At 35.3% G+C, this 21,971-nt stretch overlaps 1 protein-coding gene across 5 annotated transcripts in view; it reads left to right on the top strand.

The window, feature by feature from the left end:
* Positions 1 to 258: 258 nt before the first annotated feature.
* Positions 259 to 21,971, top strand: part of MAPK8 (mitogen-activated protein kinase 8) — a gene marked incomplete at both ends in the record, with an annotated part of 42,944 nt that continues 21,231 nt past the window's right edge. For all 5 annotated transcript variants that reach the window (XM_079698042.1, XM_079698044.1, XM_079698041.1 and 2 more), the window contains 4 exons: positions 259 to 380; positions 4,257 to 4,386; positions 14,876 to 14,934; positions 15,022 to 15,160. In XM_079698042.1, the coding sequence (XP_079554168.1) occupies positions 259 to 380; positions 4,257 to 4,386; positions 14,876 to 14,934; positions 15,022 to 15,160 (450 nt within the window). The remainder of the gene's footprint in view (positions 381 to 4,256; positions 4,387 to 14,875; positions 14,935 to 15,021; positions 15,161 to 21,971) is intronic.

The raw sequence follows: 21,971 nt of genomic DNA on the forward strand, positions 1-21,971 counted from the left end.
CTTTTTGTTTTTCTTTTTTAAACTATTGGTTGTTTCTTAAGTATAACAGATGCTAACCAGGCTCTGTGGTAATTTTTTCTTTCTAACTGTGTTTTTTAATGAAGCAGCTCTTTTAACATGATCTAGCAATCTGTGAATAGAGTGATGACTTGAATTTTAAGATTAAGCAAATTCATTTTGTTAACATCACATTTTGTTCCATTTTGCAGCTTCTTGGTGAATTTTTGGATGAAGCCATTAAATTAATTGCTTGCCACCATGAGCAGAAGCAAGCGTGACAGCAATTTTTATAGTGTAGAGATTGGAGATTCTACATTCACAGTCCTGAAACGGTATCAGAATTTAAAACCTATAGGTTCAGGAGCCCAAGGAATAGTATGGTAAGTTTTTACTTCCAAAAATTAGGCAAAGAATCATTAACTGCTCTGTTTTCTTCTCTTATAAAGTCCTTGGTAAATATTCCTTGGTAAATATTTAGCTTGCCTCAAAAAATTAAAACTATAAAATTTAAATTAAAGCTATAACACGGTAAGTTGTTTTGTTCTGAGATTAATGGCTTTTTTATTATTCATAAATTATAATTTTATAAACCAACTCTGTCATCTTTAAGTATAAATCATGATTAAATACTTGGTCATAAGCCATGTAAAGACAGATATGTGTATCAGGAAAGAATAAGTGGCATGCTTGTTAATTCCATGTATACATTTATTCCCATAGCTAACTGTTTAATAAGCTTCACTTAATCATCACTTTTACACTGTAATGAAATTCTGGAATATCATAAATATTATTTTACACTGGGGAATAAAGTCAGCTAATATGTCACTGTATGTGTTTCAAAACTCCTATGTATCTTTAAAATTGATCTACAAGCTACTTTTTACAAAAGGCCTAGGCTTTATAGATCAGCATAATTCCGTATAAACTGAAAATCAAAACACTCTTCGGGACAGTTCTTTTAATAATTTTAGGTTACTAAGTTAGCATAATAAGCTAGTGTTGTTGGGAATTCTAAGCCTCACTTAAGCATAATTATATCTTTATTACCTCTTCTTGAACCAGATTTGTTTTGGAATCTATTAAAAAATCCTAAGTGTTTACAACCCTGCAGTTCTCCCAGGTTCTAGAAAAACTTTTGCATACAGCTCTTGCATATGTACAGAAAGAGACATATGTAGGACTGTTCTTTGCAGTACCATTTAAAATAGCAAAAATTGGTAATAGCATCAAATCTATCAGTGGGAGAATAAAATATAATCATACAGTGAAATACTCTACAACATTTAAAATGAACTGGAGCTTATATGTATCAACAAGGATAATCAGAAATGTAACGTGGAGTTTAAAAGCAAGATGTAGAATATACATACATTATTATACTGTATATATATATGTAGTTTAAAGTATGCAAAACAATACCACATATTTATGTATGCAAAAGTATAAAAACCTTCATAAACACCAAACTCAGGATAGTACTTACCTCTGAGAATAGAGAGAAGGAAGGGGGCTTTACCTATAATAATATATTTCTTTTAAAAAAGTTCAGAGGAATAATGGTAAAATATTGGAATCGAACAAATTTGTGTAATGGGGACTGTAGCATTTATTCCCTTTTCTGTATTATTAAAGTAATTTATACTATCACAAATTACAGAAGCTGGGTCATTTTATAAAGCATTATTGGCTGATTGGTTGTCATTTTAACTGATCACATTTAACCATCCACAAATTAAATTTAAAGAAAATGATGTGGTAATATCAATATGGTAAGAATTTTGAAAGCGACCTCTTGGTTCAGATTCTAACTCTCTGATTTATTAACTTTGTGACTCACATGGCAAATTAACTCTTCTAAAGCCTGTTTTCTCACCTAGTATACAGGGTTGTTGTGAGGAATATATTATTTATAAAATACTTAATAGTATTTAAAAAATATATTATGTTCCCGTACCTTCACTTATCCTCAGACAAGTGCTTTTTGAAATTTGTGTACCAGAATTTTCTTTTTTAATTGCTTTGGAAGGTAACCAGCCCCTGTCCTAAGGAATAAAAGCCTTCAAATTTTTGCTTATTCCTTCACAAAATATTACTATGAAATAGACAAATAATAAAAAAGTTTTTAAAACTCACTGTTGTACTACTGTCAGAATCAACAGAAGAACTTAATTTTTTTTTTAAAGGCATTATTTTGGGCCCCAGTTATAGATGGTAAGATTCATTGGGTCTGGATTGGGGCCTCTGAGTCCCCAGGTGTTTCTAATTTGTGCACATTTAAGAATCAATAGGGCTTCCCTGGTGGCGCAGTGGTTGAGAGTCCGCCTGCCGATGCAGGGGACACGGGTTCGTGCCCCGGTCTGGGAAGATCCCACATGCCGCAGAGCGGCTGGGCCCGTGAGCCATGGCCGTTGAGCCTGCGTGACTGGAGCCTGTGCTCCGCAACGGGGAGAGGCCACAGCAGTGAGAGGCCCGCATACCGCAAAAAAAAAAAAAAAAAAAAAAAAAGAATCAATACTTATGGGCTTCCCTGGTGGCGCAGTGGTTAAGAATCTGTCTGCCAGTGCAGGAGACATGGGTTCGAGCCCTGGTCTGGGAAGATCCCACATGCCGCGGAGCAACTAAGCCCGTGAGCCACAACTACTGAGCCTGCGCTCTAGAGCCTTTGAGCCACAGCTACTGAAGCCCGTGTGCCTAGAGCCTGTGCTCCGCAGCAAGAGAAGCCACCGCAGTGAGAAGCCCACGCACCACAATGAACGAACACACAATGCAGCCAAAAATTAATTAATTAATTAATTAAAAGAATCAATAATTAGAAATCTAATTTCCTTGGATACAAAATAGTTCAATCAAATACTTGAATTTTTGTATTTTTAGAGTTTGATATAGCAGATAAAAAATTAATAGGAATTAATTTAATGGTTAAACATAAAATATCTGAAACAGTCAAAACTTTTAATCATTTTATGTGACCCCTAATGTTTTTTGTTTTGCCTTTTTTTTAATTTGGGAAGAACATATCTGTAAATAACAGCATTTTCTAAGTAAAGATTATAATATGTATGTTTTGGTGTGTATGTATATATATGTATATAGGCAATAGTTACTGGTATATACAGAATGTATAGATGTGTCCTTTTATATAGTACCAACTTCTTAATACATAATTTCTTCACTATATTTGATATAGTAAGATTAGTAAGAACAAACTCAGATTTCCAATTAGGTGAGAGAATAATTTTAATCAGTAGTGTGCTGACTTTCCAAATATTATATAAACAGAACTCATCTTTTATAGTATGTTAGGCGGTCCAGTATGAAAAGCACGACCTCATGTCTTAGTCTTCTCGTTTCAGCTTTGCTTTTAACTTTCTGGCTGACCTTGGACAAATTACTTAACCTCTCTGGCCCTATATCAGGCAGTGATTAATCCAAATGATTTTTAAAAGCCTATTTTAATCATAATATTCTATAATTTTAAGACACTTTACCTTGTGCTATACTTTCTTTGACCTGTCATTTGCAAAATGTGCCATTTGGTCAGAGTCATATGGTAGAGGAAGATGTGAAGAGTTAATGAGTATAGTGTTATATTTCCTAGAATTATAGATGTTTCATTAATAGTTATGAAGCAGCTTCTGATGTCCTGAAATCTGGCATTTATATTTATAAATACCTTGATTTTTAATTTCTCCTCCAAAACAAATTTTAAGTGTTTACTTTTTATAAAATAATCTTTCGTATAGATGCCTCTATATGCACTTTCCTCTTCTGTATTCATTTTGTTGTGTCTAAAGAGGAAGTGATGTACTTATGTAGAATTCTTCAGCAAATGTTTTGAGTAGAATTTATGACCACATGTACTCTTTATCCTGTCTTTCCTTGGTGTAGATTTGGGGTGAGGGATTCATTTGGGCTCTAAGCTATCTATTGGACCTGAATACTCATTAGACATTTGTGCATTGAGTGCCCATTGTATGCTAGGTGGATCTTGGATGACACCCAGTGAACAAGCAGTCTCTTTCTTCACAGTCCATTTTCACTTTTAATCCATTAGCATTTTAAGAAACAGTTAACAATGCTGTACACTGTTGGAGTATGCTCTAATAGGTATAGAAGAGACATGTTGAGCATCAAGGGCTGGAAATTGGTTCAAATGCATTTATCTTTGGAGAAAGTGAGGAATCTACATGAATGTTTCATAAATTCAGTTTTGCAGATTTTTAAGTTTTTTGTTTTTGAATTTCTTATTACAGTGCAGCTTATGATGCCATTCTTGAAAGAAATGTTGCAATCAAGAAGCTAAGCCGGCCATTTCAGAATCAAACTCATGCTAAGCGTGCTTACAGAGAGCTAGTTCTTATGAAATGTGTAAATCACAAAAATGTAAGTGAACATTTTAGAAAATTTCTTAAGTATAAATGAAATAAAGATTTGTTCATGAATGCATGAATATAAAAATCTTTTAAAATAGTAGGTGCTTTAAATTGTTCTTTTGGATTGAAGCATTGCTTAAAGGGATATATAAATTTTTCTCAACTTTATTAAATTATATTAGAAGAAAGATAGCTTATGAAATTGAGATTGTGTAATTTTCTGACATTTAATTTGCACAAGGAGTTTTAAAGAGGTAGATGTTTTAGAACTTTATTTAGGCTTGATCTCATCTTCTGCTTTTTGTTTTCTATTAAGCTGACATTTTGGAAAACTGGAGCCTGAGCACAGAGATGAAATTGTTCCCATTATTCTTTGACATTGGAACTTTATTTAATAATATTGGATAAAGCAGTTTACCAGAAACTTTAAAAAATATTTAAATGGAATTAGTAAAACATTCCTAATTCTATTTTCTAATGATTATAAAGACTTAAACATACGACTTTCACTCCTTTACACTTTTAAAAACTTAAATTAAGCATACTGATACTTTTATGATTATTTTAATGGAATGATTTCTCCAAAATGAGAGGAAATAAACTAGGAGTAAATTGTACAAGGGACAGTTTTATGAAGTACTAAACCCAAAGCATCTGACTGGAGATGTATTGTGGTGTTTGTCCAAAGGAGTTTATAAAGAGCTCAATACTTTCTGATTGCAGAAAACATAATTTGCCACATTTTGAGAGCTAGCTATGTGCAAGCCTCTGTGTACTGGAGTTAGTAGATTAGCCCCAAGGGAAAAAATTTATGGAAATTGAGGACTAGACTCCTTTTTGAGGGAGCTTACAGTGTTATTTTGAAGACAAAATAAATACATAAAGAGTTAAATATCAGATGTGATAAAGCAGTAAAAGTTTAATTGTCAAATTATGGCAGATGGAACGCAGCCCTACCTACCCATCAGCAGACAAGCGGATTAAAGTTTTACTGAGCTCTGCCCACCAGAGCAACACCCAGCTCTACCCACCACCAGTCCCTCCAATCAGGAAACTTGCACAAGCCTCTTAGATAGCCTCATCCACCAGAGGACAGACAGCAGAAGCAAGAAGAACTACAGTTCTGCAGCCTGGGGAAGGAGAACCACATTCACAGAAAGATAGACAAAAGGAAAAGGAAGAGGACTTTTTACCAGATGAAGGAACAAGATAAAACCCCAGAAAACCCACTAAATGAAGTGGAGATAGGCAACCTTCCAGAAAAAGAATTCAGAATAATGATAGTGAAGGTGATCCAGGACCTCAGAAAAAGAATGGAGGCAAAGATCGAGAAGATGCAAGACATGTTTAACAAACACCTAAAAGAATTAAAGAACAAAGAAACAGAGATGAACAAGACAATAACTGAAATGAAAAATAGACTAGAAGGAATCAATAGCAGAATAACTGAGGCAGAAGAACGTATAAGTGACCTGGAAGACAGAATGGTGGATTCACTGCCACGGAACAGAATAAAGAAAAAAGAATGAAAAGAAAGGAAGACAGCTTAAGAGACCTCTGGGACAATATTAAATGCAACAACATTCTCATTATAAGGGTCCCAGAACGAGAAGAGAGAGAGAAAGGACCCGAGGAAATATTTGAAGAGATTATAGTTGAAAACTTCCCTAACACGGGAAAGGAAATAGCCACCCAAGTCCAGGAAGCACAGAGAGTCCCAGGCAGGATAAACCCAAGGACAAACACGCCGAGGCACGTAGTAATCAAATTGACGAAAATTAAAGAGAAAGAAAAATTATTGAAAGCAACAAGGGAAAAACGACATATAACATACAAGGGAACTCCCATAAGGTTAACAGCTGATTTCTCAGCAGAAACTCTACAAGCCAGAAGGGAGTGGCATGATATATTTAAAATGATGAAAGAGAAGAACCTACAACCAAGATTACTCTACCCAGCAAGGATCTCATTCAGATTCAACGGAGAAATCAAAAGCTTTACAGACAAGCAAAAGCTAAGAGAATTCAGCACCACCAAACCAGCTCTACAGCAAATGCTAAAGGAACTTCTCTAAGTGGGAAACACAGAGAAGAAAAGGACCTACAAAAACAAACCCATAACAATTAAGAAAATGGTAATAGGAACATACATATCGATAATTACCTTAAACGTGAATGGATTAAATGCTCCAACCAAAAGACACAGGCTTGCTGAATGGATACAAAAACAAGACCCATATATATGCTGTCTACAGGAGACCCACTTCAGACCTAGGGACACATACAGACTGAAAGTGAAGGGATGGAAAAAGATATTCCATGCAAATAGAAATCAAAAGAAAGCTGGAGGTGCAATACTCATATCAGATAAAATAGACTTTAAAATAAAGAATGTTACAAGAGACAAGGAAGGACACTACGTAATGAACAAGGGATCAATCCAAGAAGAAGATATAACAATTATAAATATATATGCACCCAACATAGGAGCACCTCAATACGTTAGGCAATTGCTAACAGCTATAAAAGAGGAAATCGACAGGAACACAATAATAGTGGGGGACTTAAACACCTCACTTACACCAATGGACAGATCATCCAGACAGAAAATTAATAAGGAAACACAAACTTTAAATGACACAATAGACCAGACAGGTTTAATTAATATTTTAGGACATTCCATCCAATAGCAGCAGATTACACTTTCTTCTTAAGTGCCCATGGAACATTCTCCAGGATAGATCACATACTGGGTCACAAATCAAGCCTCAGTAAATTTAAGAAAATTGAAATCATATCAAGCATCTTTTCTGACCACAACGCTATGAGATTAGAAATCAGTTACAGGGAAAAAAACGTAAAGAACACAGACACATGGAGGCTAAACAAATACGTTACTACATAACCAAGAGATCACTGAAGAAATCAAAGAGGGGCTTCCCTGGTGGTGCAGTGGTTGAGAGTCTGCCTGCCGATGCAGGGGACACGGGTTCGTGCCCCGGTCCGGGAGGATCCCACATGCCGTGGAGTGGCTGGGCCCGTGAGCCATGGCCGCTGAGCCTGCGCGTCCGGAGCCTGTGCTCCGCAACGGGAGAGGCCGCAGCGGTGAGAGGCCCGCGTACCACAAAAAAAAAAAAAAAAAAAAGAAATCAAAGAGGAAATCAAAAAATACCTAAAGACAAATGACAACAAAAACACGACGATCCAAAACCTCTGGGATGCAGCAAAAGCAGTTCTAAGAGGGAAGTTTATAGTAATACAAGCCTACCTCAAGGAACAAGAAAAATCTCAAATAAACCATCTAACCTTACACCTAAAGGAGCTAGATAAAGAAGAACAAACAAAACCCAAAGTTAGTAGAAGTAAAGAAATCATAAAGATCAGAGCAGAAATAAATGAAATAGAAACAAAGAAAACAATAGCAAAGATCAATAAAACTAAAAGCTAGTTCCTTGAGAAGATAAACAAAATTGATAAAACATGAGCCAAACTCATCAAGAAAAAGAGGGAGAGGACTCAATAAAATTAGAAATGAAAAAGGAGAAGTTACAGTAGACACCACAGAAATACAAAGCATCCTAAGAGACGACTACAAGCAACTCTATGCCAATAAAATGGACAACCTGGAAGAAATGGACAAATTCTTAGAAATGCACAACCTGCCAAGAGTGATCCAGGAAGAAATAGAAAATATGAACAGACCAGTCACAAGTAATGAAATTGAAACTGTGATTAAAAATCTTCCAACAGACAAAAGTCCAGGACCAGATGACTTCACAGGAGAATTCTATCAAACATTTAGGGAAGAGTTAATACCCATCCTTCTCAAACTCTTCCAAACAATTGCAGAGGAAGGAACACTCCCAAACTCATTCTATGAGGCCACCATCACCCTGATACCAAAACCAGACAAAGATACTACAAAAAAAGAAAATTACAGACCAATATCACTGATGAATATAGATGCAAAAATCCTCAGCAGAATACTAGCAAACAGACTACAACAACATATTAAAAGGATCATACACCATGATCAAGTGGGATTTATCCCAGGGATGCAAGGATTCTTCAATGTATGCAAATCAATCAAATGTGATACACCATATTAACAAATTGAAGAGTAAAAACCATATGATCATCTCAACAGATGCAGAAAAAGCTTTTGACAAAATTCAATACCCATTTATGATGAAAACTCTCCAAAACATGGGCATAGAGGGAACCTTCCTCACCATAATAAAGGCCATATATTACAAACCCACAGCAAACATCATTCTCAGTGGTGAAAAACTGAAAGTATTTCCTCTAACATCAGGAACAAGACAAGGATGTCCACTCTCACCTCTGTTATTCACCATGGTTTTGGAAGTCCTAGCCACGGCAATCAGAGAAGAAAAAGAAATAAAAGGAATACAAATTGGAACAGAAGAAGTAAAACTGTCACTGTTTGCAGATGACATGATACTATACATAGATAATCCTAAAGATGCCACCAGAAAACTACTAGAGCTAATCAATGAATCTGGTAGAGTAGCAGGATACAAAATTAATGCACAGAAATCTCTTGCATTCCTATACACTAATGATATAAAATCTGAAAGAGAAATTAAGGAAACACTCCCATTTACCATTACAACAAAAAGAATAAAATACCTAGGAATAAACCTACCTAAGGAGACAAAAAACCTTTGTGCAGAAAACTGTAAGACACTGATGAAAGAAATTAAAGATGATACAAACAGATGGAGAGATACACCCTCTTCTTGGATTGGAGGAATCAGTATTGTGAAAATGACTATACTACCCAAAGCAATCTACAGATTCAGTGCAATCCCTATCAAATTACAGATGGCATTTTTTACAGAACTAGAACAAAAAATCTTAAAATTTGTATGGAGACACAAAAGACTCTGATCAGCCAAAGCAGTCTTGAGGGGAAAAAAAACGAAGCTGGAGGAATCAGACCCCCTGACTTCAGACGATACTACAAAGCTACATTAATCAAGACAATGTGGTACTGGCACAAAAACAGAAATATAGATCAATGGAACAGGATTGAAAGCCCAGAGATAAACCCACGCACATATGGTCACCTTATCTTTGATAAAGGAGGCAAGAATATACAGTGGAGAAAAGACAGCCTCTTCAGTAAGTGGTGCTGGGAAAACTGGACAGCTACATGTAAAAGAATGAAATTAGAACACTCCCTAACACCATACACAAAAATAAACTCAGAATGGATTAGAGACCTAAATGTAAGACTGGACACTATAAAACTCTTAGAGGAAAACATAGGAAGAACACTTTTTGACATAAATCACAGCAAGATCATTTTTGATCCACCTCCTAGAAATAAAAACAAAAATAAAGAAATGGGACCTAATGAAACTTAAAAACTTTTGCAAAGCAAAGGAAACTACAAACAAGACGAAAAGACAGCCCTCAGAATGTGAGAAAATATTTGCAAACAAATTAACGGACGAAGTATAAACAGCTCATGCAGCTCAATATTAAAAAAACAAGCAACCCAATCAAAAAATGGGCTGAAGACCTAAATAGACATTTCTCCAAAGAAGACATACAGATGGCCAAGAAGCACATGAAAAGCTGCTCAACATCACTAATTACTAGAGAAATGCAAATCAAAACTACAATGAGGTATCACCTCACATCAGAAAATCTACAAACAACAAATGCTGGAGAGGGTGTGGAGAAAAGGGAATCCTCTTGCACTGTTGGTGGGAATGTAAATTTATACAGCCACTATGGAGAACAGTATGGAGGTTCCTTAAAAAACTAAAAGTAGAATTACCATATGACCCAGTAATCCCACTACTGGGCATATAGCCAGAGAAAACCATAATTCAAAAAGACACATGCACCCCAAAGTTCATTGCAGCACTATTTACAATAGCCAGGTCATGGAAGCAACCTAAATGTCCATTTACAGACGAATGGATAAAGAAGACATGGTACATATATACAATGGAATATTACTCAGCCATAAAAGGGAACGAAATTGGGTCATTTGTAGAGACGTGGTTGGCTCTAGAGACTGTCATACAGAGTGAAGTAAGTCAGAAGGAGAAAACCAAATATCGTATATTAACGCATATATGTGGAACCTAGAAAAACAGTACAGATGAACCGGTTTGCATGGCAGAAATAGAGACACAGATGTAGAGAACAAACGCATGGACACCAAGGGGGGAAAGTGGCGGGGTGGGTGTGATGAATTGGGAGATTGGGATTGACATGTGTACACTATTATGTATAAAATGGATAACTAATAAGAACCTGCTGTATAAAAAAATTAAATAAAATTCAAAAAAAATTATGGCAGATGGAAAATAAGTGTTGAGATTTAAGGAGAAAGAAGATTGTTGTGAGCTTGAATGAAATGGGACAGCTTTGGGGAAGGGTGGACCTAGACTGTTTGTTAAAGATGGGATAAAAATTGGGTTATTGAAGGAAGGGAGCCTCCCAAAGAGGAAGAAATAGTATTTAAAAAGAGGCATAGAGACAATCACCAAACTCATGTTAAGTAATCTTATCATAATATTTCTGTCGGCGATTGCATTTAAAATATCAATGTGTGTGTGTATATAGAGAAAGAAATCTGTTTGAGAAGAAAAATTTATATATAATATATGTAATCAGAGATACATATGTTATATATACATATGTGAGATATATGACTTATTTTTCCTTATCCACAGAATTCAGCTACCATGTATATATAAATAAACTTATTTTATTAACCAGAAAAAAAAAAGGCCTAGAGATAAAGATTACAGTCAGTCAGTGATCGGGAAGAAGTTGTGTCAGCCATTCTTGTTCTAGATGGGAGCCAAGTATGTTGCTTGTCAAGATTTTGCTGGTGGCCTCCTGCCCTGGAATAGAACTGCTCGTACCCCTTGGAGCCTGTTTCGTGGCAATGTCGTGGTGGCATTACCTTGGTTTTGCATTGGGGAGAGACGGCCAGTGACACCTACCTCCTGAGCCTGGGTGACTGCAAAGAAAGATGGTTCTGTCAACTAAATGGAGGGCATGGAAAGCTTGTTTCACATGATTAACCCTTTAGTGGAGGTGGCACAGATTCATCCAGGTAATACCCTTGGCACCTAGAAGAGTGCTTGCACGGAATAGGTGCTCAAAACATAACTTGTTCAGTGAATTGTTCAGTGAATGAATGTGAATAAAGATAGGGAAAAGAGGAATGGTAATGGAATTTTTCCACTCCCTGATGGATGGGTGCTTTTGTAATGTCTTGCCTTTTTGTGCAAATCATCTCTTTATTGGTCTAAACATCTTTGGTTTTTCCCATTCCCTTCTTCTTTTTTTTTTTAATTGAGGTAAAATACAATAACAATAAAACTTACTATCTTAACCATTTTTAAATGTACAATTCAGTAGTACTAAGTACATTCATATTGTGCATTTTCCACTCTTTTCATAGATGGTTTTGAGTTTCTTTTTCAACTTGGTCACTTATCTGTGAATGCACTTGGATATGTCACTTGGTACACAGTACTGCATGTCTGATTGAATCCTCTGAGAGGAGCTGAAGCATGTCATCTCTTAACTGTGGACATTGTAATCCTGTTTGGAAATCTGGTCACCATTTGACTCACATTATCTAATAAGCAAGTTATTCTTTGTCATAGACCAGCTAACAGGTCTTTCCCATTCTTTAGTATAGTACTTTCTGTATCTCCCTATTCAGTTGCATATGTGGAATCTGGCTCCTCTCACTAGACTGTTGGGGATTGCTTTCTTCTTTGTTCTGATATTTCACTTGTTGGCTTCACTTACCAGTTTTGCTCAGGATGCCCTCATAATAGTTGGATTAGTTCATTAGCAACCTGCAAAAATTACATCTCTAACTATAAAAATTGCCCATATCTCCCAATTCTTCAACCTATTCACAAGGATATTGTTATTAGTGACATTTTCAAAAATGCCTTTTTGAAATCTTCATATATTATATCTGGTTGCATTTCTCTGATCTGCTGCTGTTCTTTGTTGTTACTATTGCTGTTGTTGTTTTTATTCACAGAAGTATAAAGTTTCCCAGTGAATTTTTACGTGTTCCTAGTAATTTTTACTTCTTTTAAAGTAGTCATATACCACCCACTTAATCAGTCCTTGACTTTTGTTTGTCCAGTATATGATTGATGTAATTTTCTTTATTTCTCTTTTTGAGAAGCAAGACAACTGTCCCTTTTAATCTTTTTTTATATAACAGCTTTCTTACGATACAATTCACATACCGTACAACTAATCCATTTAATTCAGTGGTTTTTAGTATATTCACTGATATATGTGACTATCACCACAGTCAGTTCTAGAACATCTTCATCACCTCAAAAAGAGAGGCCATTCCTTTAGCTCTCATTCCCCCATCTCCCATATTCCTTAGTTCTAAGCAACTGCTAACCTCCTTTCTGTCTCTGTATGCCTTTCATCTTTAACACCTGTCTTCTACTCTGGGATTTCCCAGATACTAATGAGAATGGTTTTACTAATTCTCCAAGTCTCCAAGTGTACAGTTTATCTGGTTAGGAGACATGAATTCATTTAGAACAACTAGATACTTATTCCTCTGTCTTAAACAAATTTGTTTTACCCTCTCTGATCTGAAAAGTACTTTTCTGAATTTATTCACTGAACATATATTTGAATGCCTTCTATAAGTAAAGCTTTATGCTTAAATGAGTAACATGGATTCTGCTCTCATGAGGTTTATGTCTAGAAAACCATTCCCATTCCTAAGTATAATTGTCAACAGACATTTCAAAAATATGTGTGAGGTGTTTTCCTGAATGCTGGAATTGTAAAGGGGAATAAGAGGCTGTTGTGAAAGGGAGACTATACTATGGTGTGTTAAATGCCATAATAACATATAAGATATTGTGGGGACAAAGTAGAATATTCAGGTCTGTCAAGGACTAGGGGTTGTCAGACCCTACAAAAGAGGCCTATCTTGCAGGTTTGTTTAGTAGTTTCATAGGTAAATGACCAACATAGGGAATAGTATGTTTAAAGGCCTTGACAGTTTTTTGAAAACAATATTCTTGCTCAAGTGTCAAGTTTAATAGAGGGCTTAGCAAGAGAAGAAGTGGGTTGATATCCTGTTATGGAGGGCTTTGAATGTACTGCAAGGGAGTTTTGGCTTTGTTTTTGGTGGCATTAGGTTTTTGAGAAGGTGAGTAATATGATCAGGTCTTTTCATTACCATATATTATAAGCAGTAAAATGGTAGCTGGGTTGGCAGAAAACTGTTGTTAGGGAACCAAGTGTTAGAAGTTATTATAGCATGAACAGTCTAGATGAGATGTTAGAATCCTCAGCATAAATAGTGGCACAGGAAATGAAAAGAAGAGGTTGAAATTCAGACTAACAAAGAATGGATGGCATTCTTTTGAATATTCATTATGGTACAAATATTGAAAAAAGTCAAAAATCACTCTCAGCTTTCTATTGTAAAAGAAAAGACACTGGAAAAGTAAGGGGTTTGGGTTGGAAGGATAATGAGTTCAATTTTATATTATTTTGTGAGACCTCATGTGAGGTAGCTGTGAAAATCTGAGACTCATAAACTAAGCAAGGACTTTTAATGAGTATTTAGAAATTATCCACATAGAGATGTTTGGAGAAAAAGACATACATAGTATCACCCAGGAAAAGGGTACAGATAAAGGAGGAGGATTAAAACAAAATAGTGGGAAAGAGAGCATGCCTATGGATAAACTAGTGGAATAGACTGGAAATGAGGAAAACTGGGAAAGTGCAGTATTATGAAAAACCAGGGGGCAAAAGGGCTGAGATTATATAGAAATATTGAGTTGGATAAGAGCTGGCAGAAGGTATTTAAGATTTGCTTACAAATTATGTAGAGGGTTGTATAATGTAGGTTCTTGATAATTGAATGTTCATAAATGGAATGGATTTTGTGGAGCTCTTCTGTTGATATTGTGTGTGTGTGTGAAGGCTGTTTTTTTTAGAGCAGTTTTCGGTTCACAGCAAGATTGAGAGAAAGATACAGAGATTTCCCATATACCCCCTGCCCCCGCACATGCACAGCTTTCTGCATTATTAACATCCCCCGCCAGAGTGGTGCATTTGTTATAATCAGTGAACCTACATTGACACCTCCTTATCACCCAAAGTCCATAGTTTACATTAGGATTCACTCTTGGTGTTGTACATTCTATGGGTTTGGATAAATGTACAATGACATATATCTACCATTATAGTATAATTCCGGGTATTGTCACTGCCCTTAAAATTCTCTGTGCTCTGCTTCCCTCCCTGCCCCCAACCCCTGGCAATAAAGTTTTAATATATAAAATAAAAGGGATTACTTAAGCTTAGAACAGAAGACTTGAAAAATTTTACACTGAAGGTGGCTTTTTTTGAATCCATGTATTTGCCGTTCCCAAATGAAACTATTATTAAGGAATTTCTAATTTTCCTATTTCTCTGCTTTTGCCACAGATAATTGGCCTTTTGAATGTTTTTACACCACAGAAATCCCTAGAAGAATTTCAAGATGTGTAAGTGTGATAATTAAAATTTTGTTAATACATTGTTCTTCGATTGTTACTGTATACTTTAGCTGTCATATTTTTTCACCCGTGAAGTTACATAGTCATGGAGCTCATGGATGCAAATCTTTGTCAAGTGATTCAGATGGAACTAGATCATGAAAGAATGTCCTACCTTCTCTATCAGATGCTGTGTGGAATCAAGCACCTTCACTCTGCTGGAATTATTCATCGGGTTAGTAGAAAAAACTATCATATTCTTTTTCTAATCATAGAGGTATAATTCATGTAACATAAAATTAACCATCTTAAAGTGTACAATTCAGTGATATTTAGTGCATTCACAACATTGTGCAACCACTACTGATACCAAATTTCAAAATATATTCATTGCCCCAAAAGAAAACTGCCTACCCATTAGGCAGTAGCTCCCCACTCCCCTCTCACCCCAACCCCTGGCATATACCAGTCTGCTTTGTGTGTCCATGGATATCCCTCTTCTGGATGTTTCATATATGTGGAATCATACAATATATGACCTTTTGTGTCTGGTTTCTTTAACTTAGCATAGTGTTTTCAAGTTCACCCATATTGAAGCATATATCAGTAGTTCATTCCTTTTTATGACTGATTAATATTCTGTTGTATGTATTTACCACATTTTGTTTATCCATTCATCCATTCATGGACATTTGGGTTATTTCCACCTTTTAGCTTTTGTGGATAGTGCTGTTATGAACATTAAGGTACAGGTATTTGAGTTCCTGTTTTCAGTTCTTTTGGGTATCTACCTTGGAGTTGAATTGTTGGGTCATATTTAACTTTCGGAGGAACGAACAAACTGTTTTCCACAGTGGCTACACCATTTTACATTCCCAGCAACGGTGCACGGAAGTTCCATCTTCCCCAAATCTTTGCTAATGCTTAATGACTTTTTCATTCTAGCCATGCTAATGAGTATGAAGTGGCATCTCATTGTGGTTTTGACTTGCATTTCTCTAATGACATTGAGCATCTTTTCATGTTTGTTGGACGTTTATATATCTTCTTGGGAGAAATGTCTATTCAAGCTCTGCCCATTTTTTAATTGAGTTGTTTGTCTTTGTTGTTGAGTTATTAGAGTTCTTTATATATTCTGAATACTAGACCCTTATCAGATAAGTAATTTGTAAATATTTTCTCCTAATTTGTATGTTGGGTTTTTTTTACTTCCTTGATCTCTTTTGATATGCAGATGTTTTTACTTGATCTCTTTTGATATGCAGATGTTTTTACTTTTCGTGAAAATCAGTTTATTTTTTCTTTGGTTGCTTGTCCTTTTAGTGTCATATGTAAGACTCCATTGTGAAATCTGAGGTCATTAAGATTCACCCTTAGTTTTCCATCAAGAGTTTTATAGTTTTGGCTCTTACAGTTAGGTCTTTGACCCATTTTGAGTTAATTTTTGTATATAGTATGAGATAAGGTGCCAACTTCATTCTTTCGCTTGTGGAAATCCAGTTATCCCAGCATCATTTATTAAAGAGACTATTGTTTTCTAATTGAATGGTCTTGGCACCCTTATTGAAATTCAGTTGGCCGTAGACATGGTTTTATTTTTGGACTCCTAGTTCTCTATTCCATTGGTCTTTGTGTCTGTGCTTATATCAGTACCACATTATTTTGATCACTGTAGCTTTGTAGTAAATTTTGAAATGGGAAAGTATGAGTCTACCAACTTTATTCTTTCTCAATATCATTTTGACTATTCAGGGCCCCTTGTGATTCCACATGAATTTGAGTATCAGCTTTTCCATTTCTGCAGAAAAGGCCATTGGAATTTTAATAAGGGTTTCATTGACTCTACATTGCTTGGGTAGTTTTGCCATCTTAACTATGTTTAGTATTCAGATTCATGAACACAGGATGTCTTTCCATTTACTTAGGTTGTATTAGTCTGTTTGGGGTACCATAACAAAATACCACAGACCTGGCTGGCTTAAAAAACAGAAATTTATTTTCTCACAGTTTTGGAGGTTAGAAGTCCAGGACCAAGGTGCAAATAAATTCAGTTTCTGGTGAGTTCTCTCTTCCTGGCTTGGAGATAGCTGCCTTCTTGCTGTGTCCTCACATGCCCTTTCCTCTGTGCATGCAGGAAGAGAGAGCAAGCTCTGGTGTCTCTTTCTTTTCTATAAGGACATCAGTTCTTTTGTATTGGGGTCCCACCCTCATGACTTCATTTAACCTTAATTACCTCCATAAGGGCCTGATCTCCAAATACAGTCACATTAGGGGTTAGGGCTTCAGTATTTGCATTTGGGTGGGGAAGAACACAATGCAGTCTGCAGTCTATGACAGGTCTTCTTTTATGTTTTACAGTTTTCAGTGTAGTTTTAATTAACGTCCTTAGTTAAAACCTTTTCCTAGGTATTTTATTCTTTTGGAAGCTATTATAAATGGAATTGTTTTCTTAATTTCTCTTTCAGATGGTTCATTGCTAGTGTATAAGAAACACAACTGATTTTTGTGTGTTAGTCTTATATCCTGCATCTTTGCTCAGTTTATTCTAATAGGGTTTTTTCCCTACAGTTTGCTATATATAAGATCGCATCATCTGCTCAGTAGTTTTATTTCTTCCTTTCCAATTTGGGTACCTTAAGTTTCTTTTTTTGTCTAGTTGCTCTGGCTAGAATTTCCAGTAAAATGTTGAATAGAAGTGACAAAAGTGGGCATCTAGTTTTATTGTTTATCTTAGGGGAAAGACTTTCATTTTTCACCATTAAGTGTGATATTACCTCTGGGGTTTCACTCTTTCTGTCTGAGTAAGTTTCCTTCTGCGTTGGAGTTAATCACATTTTGCAGTTAGAGGGTACAGACTCCAAAAGACTACCCTCACTTCAGACTAGCTGGCTGCAAATTTGGGGTCCTCACAGCCACTCCTAGGTTCAGTAATTCACTAGAAAGATTCACAGAACTCCAAAAAGCACTACACTTAAAAGTTTTATTACAGCTAAAGGATACAAATTAGAACCAACCAAAGGAGGAGATGTATAGGGCAGAATGTGGGAGAGTCATGGAGATTTCAGTCATTCGTCCTTTTCCTCCCAGCCACAAAGTATGAGAATGTGTGTGGGGTATTGCCAGCCAGGAAAGTTCACTCCAAAGTTTTTTTTGCTGCTCAGTCACGTACTGCCTGCCTGGCTGACTTTTGTCTCCAGCACTTCCTAAGGTTCACACTAATACCTCTACTCTCCTGTTTCTCCAGAGGTTGGAACTGACATGTGTCCCAAAGCCCCAGTTATAAATCATGTTGTTAGACTGTCCTGTGACAGAAACTCCCAGGCAAACAAAGACACTGCTGTCAGTCAGACATTCCACTGGCCTAGAGATCACCTGTAGCTGAGGGCAAATACCACACGTGTCTTTACATAGGACACATACCTTCTATTCCTGGTTTAAGTGTTTTTATCATGAAAAGATATTGGATTTTGTCAAATGTATTTCTGCATCATTTGAGATGATCATATATTTGTTTTTTCCTTGATTCAATTAATGTAGTATATTATACTAATTGATTTTTATGTATTGAATTACCCTTGCATTCCTGGGTAAGTCCCACTTGGTCATAGTGTGCAATCCTTTTGATATGCTATTGGAATTGTTTTGCTAGCATTTTGTTGTGAATTGTTTGCACCTGTGTTCATATGTGATCTTAGCCTGTGGTTTTCTTTTCTTGTGATGTTTTTGTCTGGATTTGGTATCAGGGTAATGGTGACCTTGGAATGAGTTAGGAAGTGTTCCTCCCTCTTCTGTTTTTTGGAAGAGTTTGAGAAGGATTGATCTTAATTCTTTTTTAAATGATTGGTAGAATTTGCCAGAAAGCTGTCTGGTCCTGAGCTTTTCTTGTTTGAAAGATTTTGATTATTGATTTACTGTCTTTACTTTTTATAGATATGTTTAGCTCTTCTGTTTCTTGAGTCAGTTTTGGTAATATTGTGTGTCTCTAAGAAGGAAATAATCTGTTGTCCATTTCATCTGAGTTATCTAATTTGTTGGTATACAACTGTTCATAGTATTTCTTATCAATCCTTTTTGTTTTATAAAGTTGGTGATAATATCCCAACTTTTAAAATTTATTATTAATTTCATTTTTAAATTTATTTATTTGTATTTTCTCTCTTTCTTCTTCCTTAGTCTAGGTAAAGGTTTATCTATTTTGTTGATCTTTTTAAAGAACCAGTTTTTGGTTTTGTTGATTTTCTTTATTTTTCTGTTCTCTATTTTGTTAATCTCTACTTTAAGCTTTATTATTTCCTGGCATCATCTTGCTTTGGGATTAGTTTGCTTTTTCTAGTTTCTTAAGGTGGAATGTTAGGTTATTGATTTGAGATGTTTCTTCTTTTTTTAAATTAATGTAGGTGTTAACAGCCTTAAAATTGCCCTCCAAGGTCTGTTTTTTCTGCATTACCTAAATTTTGGTATATTCAGTTTTCATTTTCACTCATCTCAAAGTATTTTCTAATTTCCCTGTGAATTGTTCTTTGACCCATAGATTAAGAATATTAATTTCTACAAATTTGTGAATTTTCCTGTTTTCCTTTTCCTTGATTTCTAGCTTCATTCCATTGTGGTCAGTGAAGATACTTTTTATGATTTCAGTCTTTTTAAATTTATTGAGACTTGTTCTGTGGCCTAACATATGATCTATCCTGGAGCATGTTCCACATGTACTTTAGAAAGATAATGTATTCTGAATTTTTGGAGGGAGTATTCTATATATTTCTGTTATGTCTAGTTGGTTTATAGTGTTGTTCACGTTCTCTATTTCTTTATTGATCTTTTGTTTAATTATTTTGTCAATTAATGAAAGTCAGTTATAGAAGTTTTCAACTATTATTGTGTAACTGTCTGCTTGTCCCTTTAATTATGTCAGTTTGTGATTCAGGTGTTTTGGGACTTTGTTGTTATGTATGTGTATGTTTACAGTTGCTTTATCTTCTTGATGTATTGACCCTTTTATCAATATGTATTTTGCTTCTTTGCCTCTTGTAACAACTTTTGACTTACAGTCTGTTTTGTTTGATACTAGTATAGCTGTTCCATCTCTCTTTTGGTTTCTATTTGCATGAAATATCTTTTTCCATTCTTTCAACTTGTTTATGCCTTTGTATCTAAAGTGAGTCTCTTGTTTACATAGCCTACAGTAGAATCATGTTTCTTTTATCCTTTCTGCCATTCTCTGATTTTAGTTGGAGAGTTTAATCCATCTACATATAAAGTAATTAATGATAAGGAAGAAGTTAACTTCTGCCATGTGCTATTTGTTTTCTATATGTCATATCTTTTTGTTTCTTGGTTCCTTCATTCCTGCCTTTTTTGTGTTCAATTGCTTTTTTTACAGTGTACTGTTTAATTCTTTTCTCATTTCCTTTTCTGTATATTTTTCAGTTATTTTCTTAAAAGTTACCTTGGGGGTTACAGTTAACCTCTTCAACTTATAACAATCTGTTTTGAATTATTACCACCTTAGCATCAATAGTATACAAAAACTCTGCTTCTATACAACCTGTCCTTACCCGTTTATGTTGCTGTTATCACAAATTACATATTTTTATATTGGGTTCCTGTTAAGGTAGATTTATAGTTGCTTAATGCATTTGTCTTTTAAGTCATATTGGGAAAAAAATAGGAGTTAAAAACCCAAAATACAATAATACTGACCTTTGTATTTACCTACATAATTACCTTTACCAGTATTCTTTATTTCTTTATATGACTTCAAGTTACTGTCTAGTGTCCTTTTATTTTCACCTGAAAGATTCCCTTTCGCATTTCTTATAGGGCAGGTATACTAAGAACAAACTCCCTTAGCTTTTATTTATCCCAAAATGTCTTAATTTTTCCTTCACTTTTGAAAGGTATTTTTGCTGGATATAGAATTTTTGTTTGGCATTTTTTTTCTTTCAGCACTTTATATGTGCCATTTCACTGTCTTTTAGCCTCCATGATTTCTTTTGAGAAACCATCTGTTAATGTCATTGAGAATCTCTTGTAATTGACAGGTTGCTTCTTTTTTGATGCTCTCAAGATTGTATGTCTTTTGGTGGTTTGAGTTTAATGATTGTCAGTGCAGATTTATTTGCTTTTTATCCTTTTGGGGTTCATTGAGCAGTTTGAACTTGTAGATTCATGTCTTTCATTAAATTTGGCCGTTTTCAGTCATTATTTTTTCAAGTATTCTTTCTGCCCTTTTTTCTCTCTTCTCTCCTTTTGGGATTCCCATTATGTGTTTGTTGGTATGCTTGATGGTATGCCGTGTCTTGTTTTCCTCAACTTTGATGTTTCGTTCCAGGCAGAGTAAGTTATTTATTTGGCTTACAATGGTTTCAAGAAATGCTGTCTGTCTATCCCTGGACTGGGGTCCAGTACTAAGAATGCAGGCTGCTTTCTTCAAGGACCCCCACCCACCCAGCCAGCCAGGGAGATGGGTAGGGCAAGGGCTAATAAAAACACCACCCATAAATATTTTCTATTGTTTTTAAGTTGTTTTTTTCTCGATTCTGTGTTCACTTGGTTGTTGTAAACCTTTGACTATTTTCACATTTCTGAAAAAGTTTATTCTGATCTTCTGTGGAGCTATCTACTTCTTTGCCATTTTTGCTGACATCACTGCCTTTCATCATATTCTTGTGGCGATATATTTCACTGATTTATATAGATTAATATAAGGTTATTTTTGTTCTTAAATGAAGCAGTATATAAAATATCCTGCTTTTATTACCAGTTACATAAAATTAAGTATTCACCAGTGTTGTGTTTCTTATATATTCTGAAATACTTTATATTTTTGTACTCTGTTTTTTAACTACTTTATTGCCATATAATTCACATACCATACAATTTACCCATTTAAAGTGTACAATTCAGTGTTATTTATTATATTCAAAGGTTGTATAACCATGACCACAGTCTAATTTTAGAACATATTTGTCCCCCTTGAAGAAATCCTGTACCCATTAGCCTTCAATTTCCATTCTTCCCTGACCCCTTTAACCTCAGCCCTGACA

This window comes from Hyperoodon ampullatus (assembly GCF_949752795.1).
Source record: "Hyperoodon ampullatus genome assembly, chromosome: 1".
Classification (NCBI taxonomy): Eukaryota; Metazoa; Chordata; class Mammalia; order Artiodactyla; family Ziphiidae; genus Hyperoodon; species Hyperoodon ampullatus.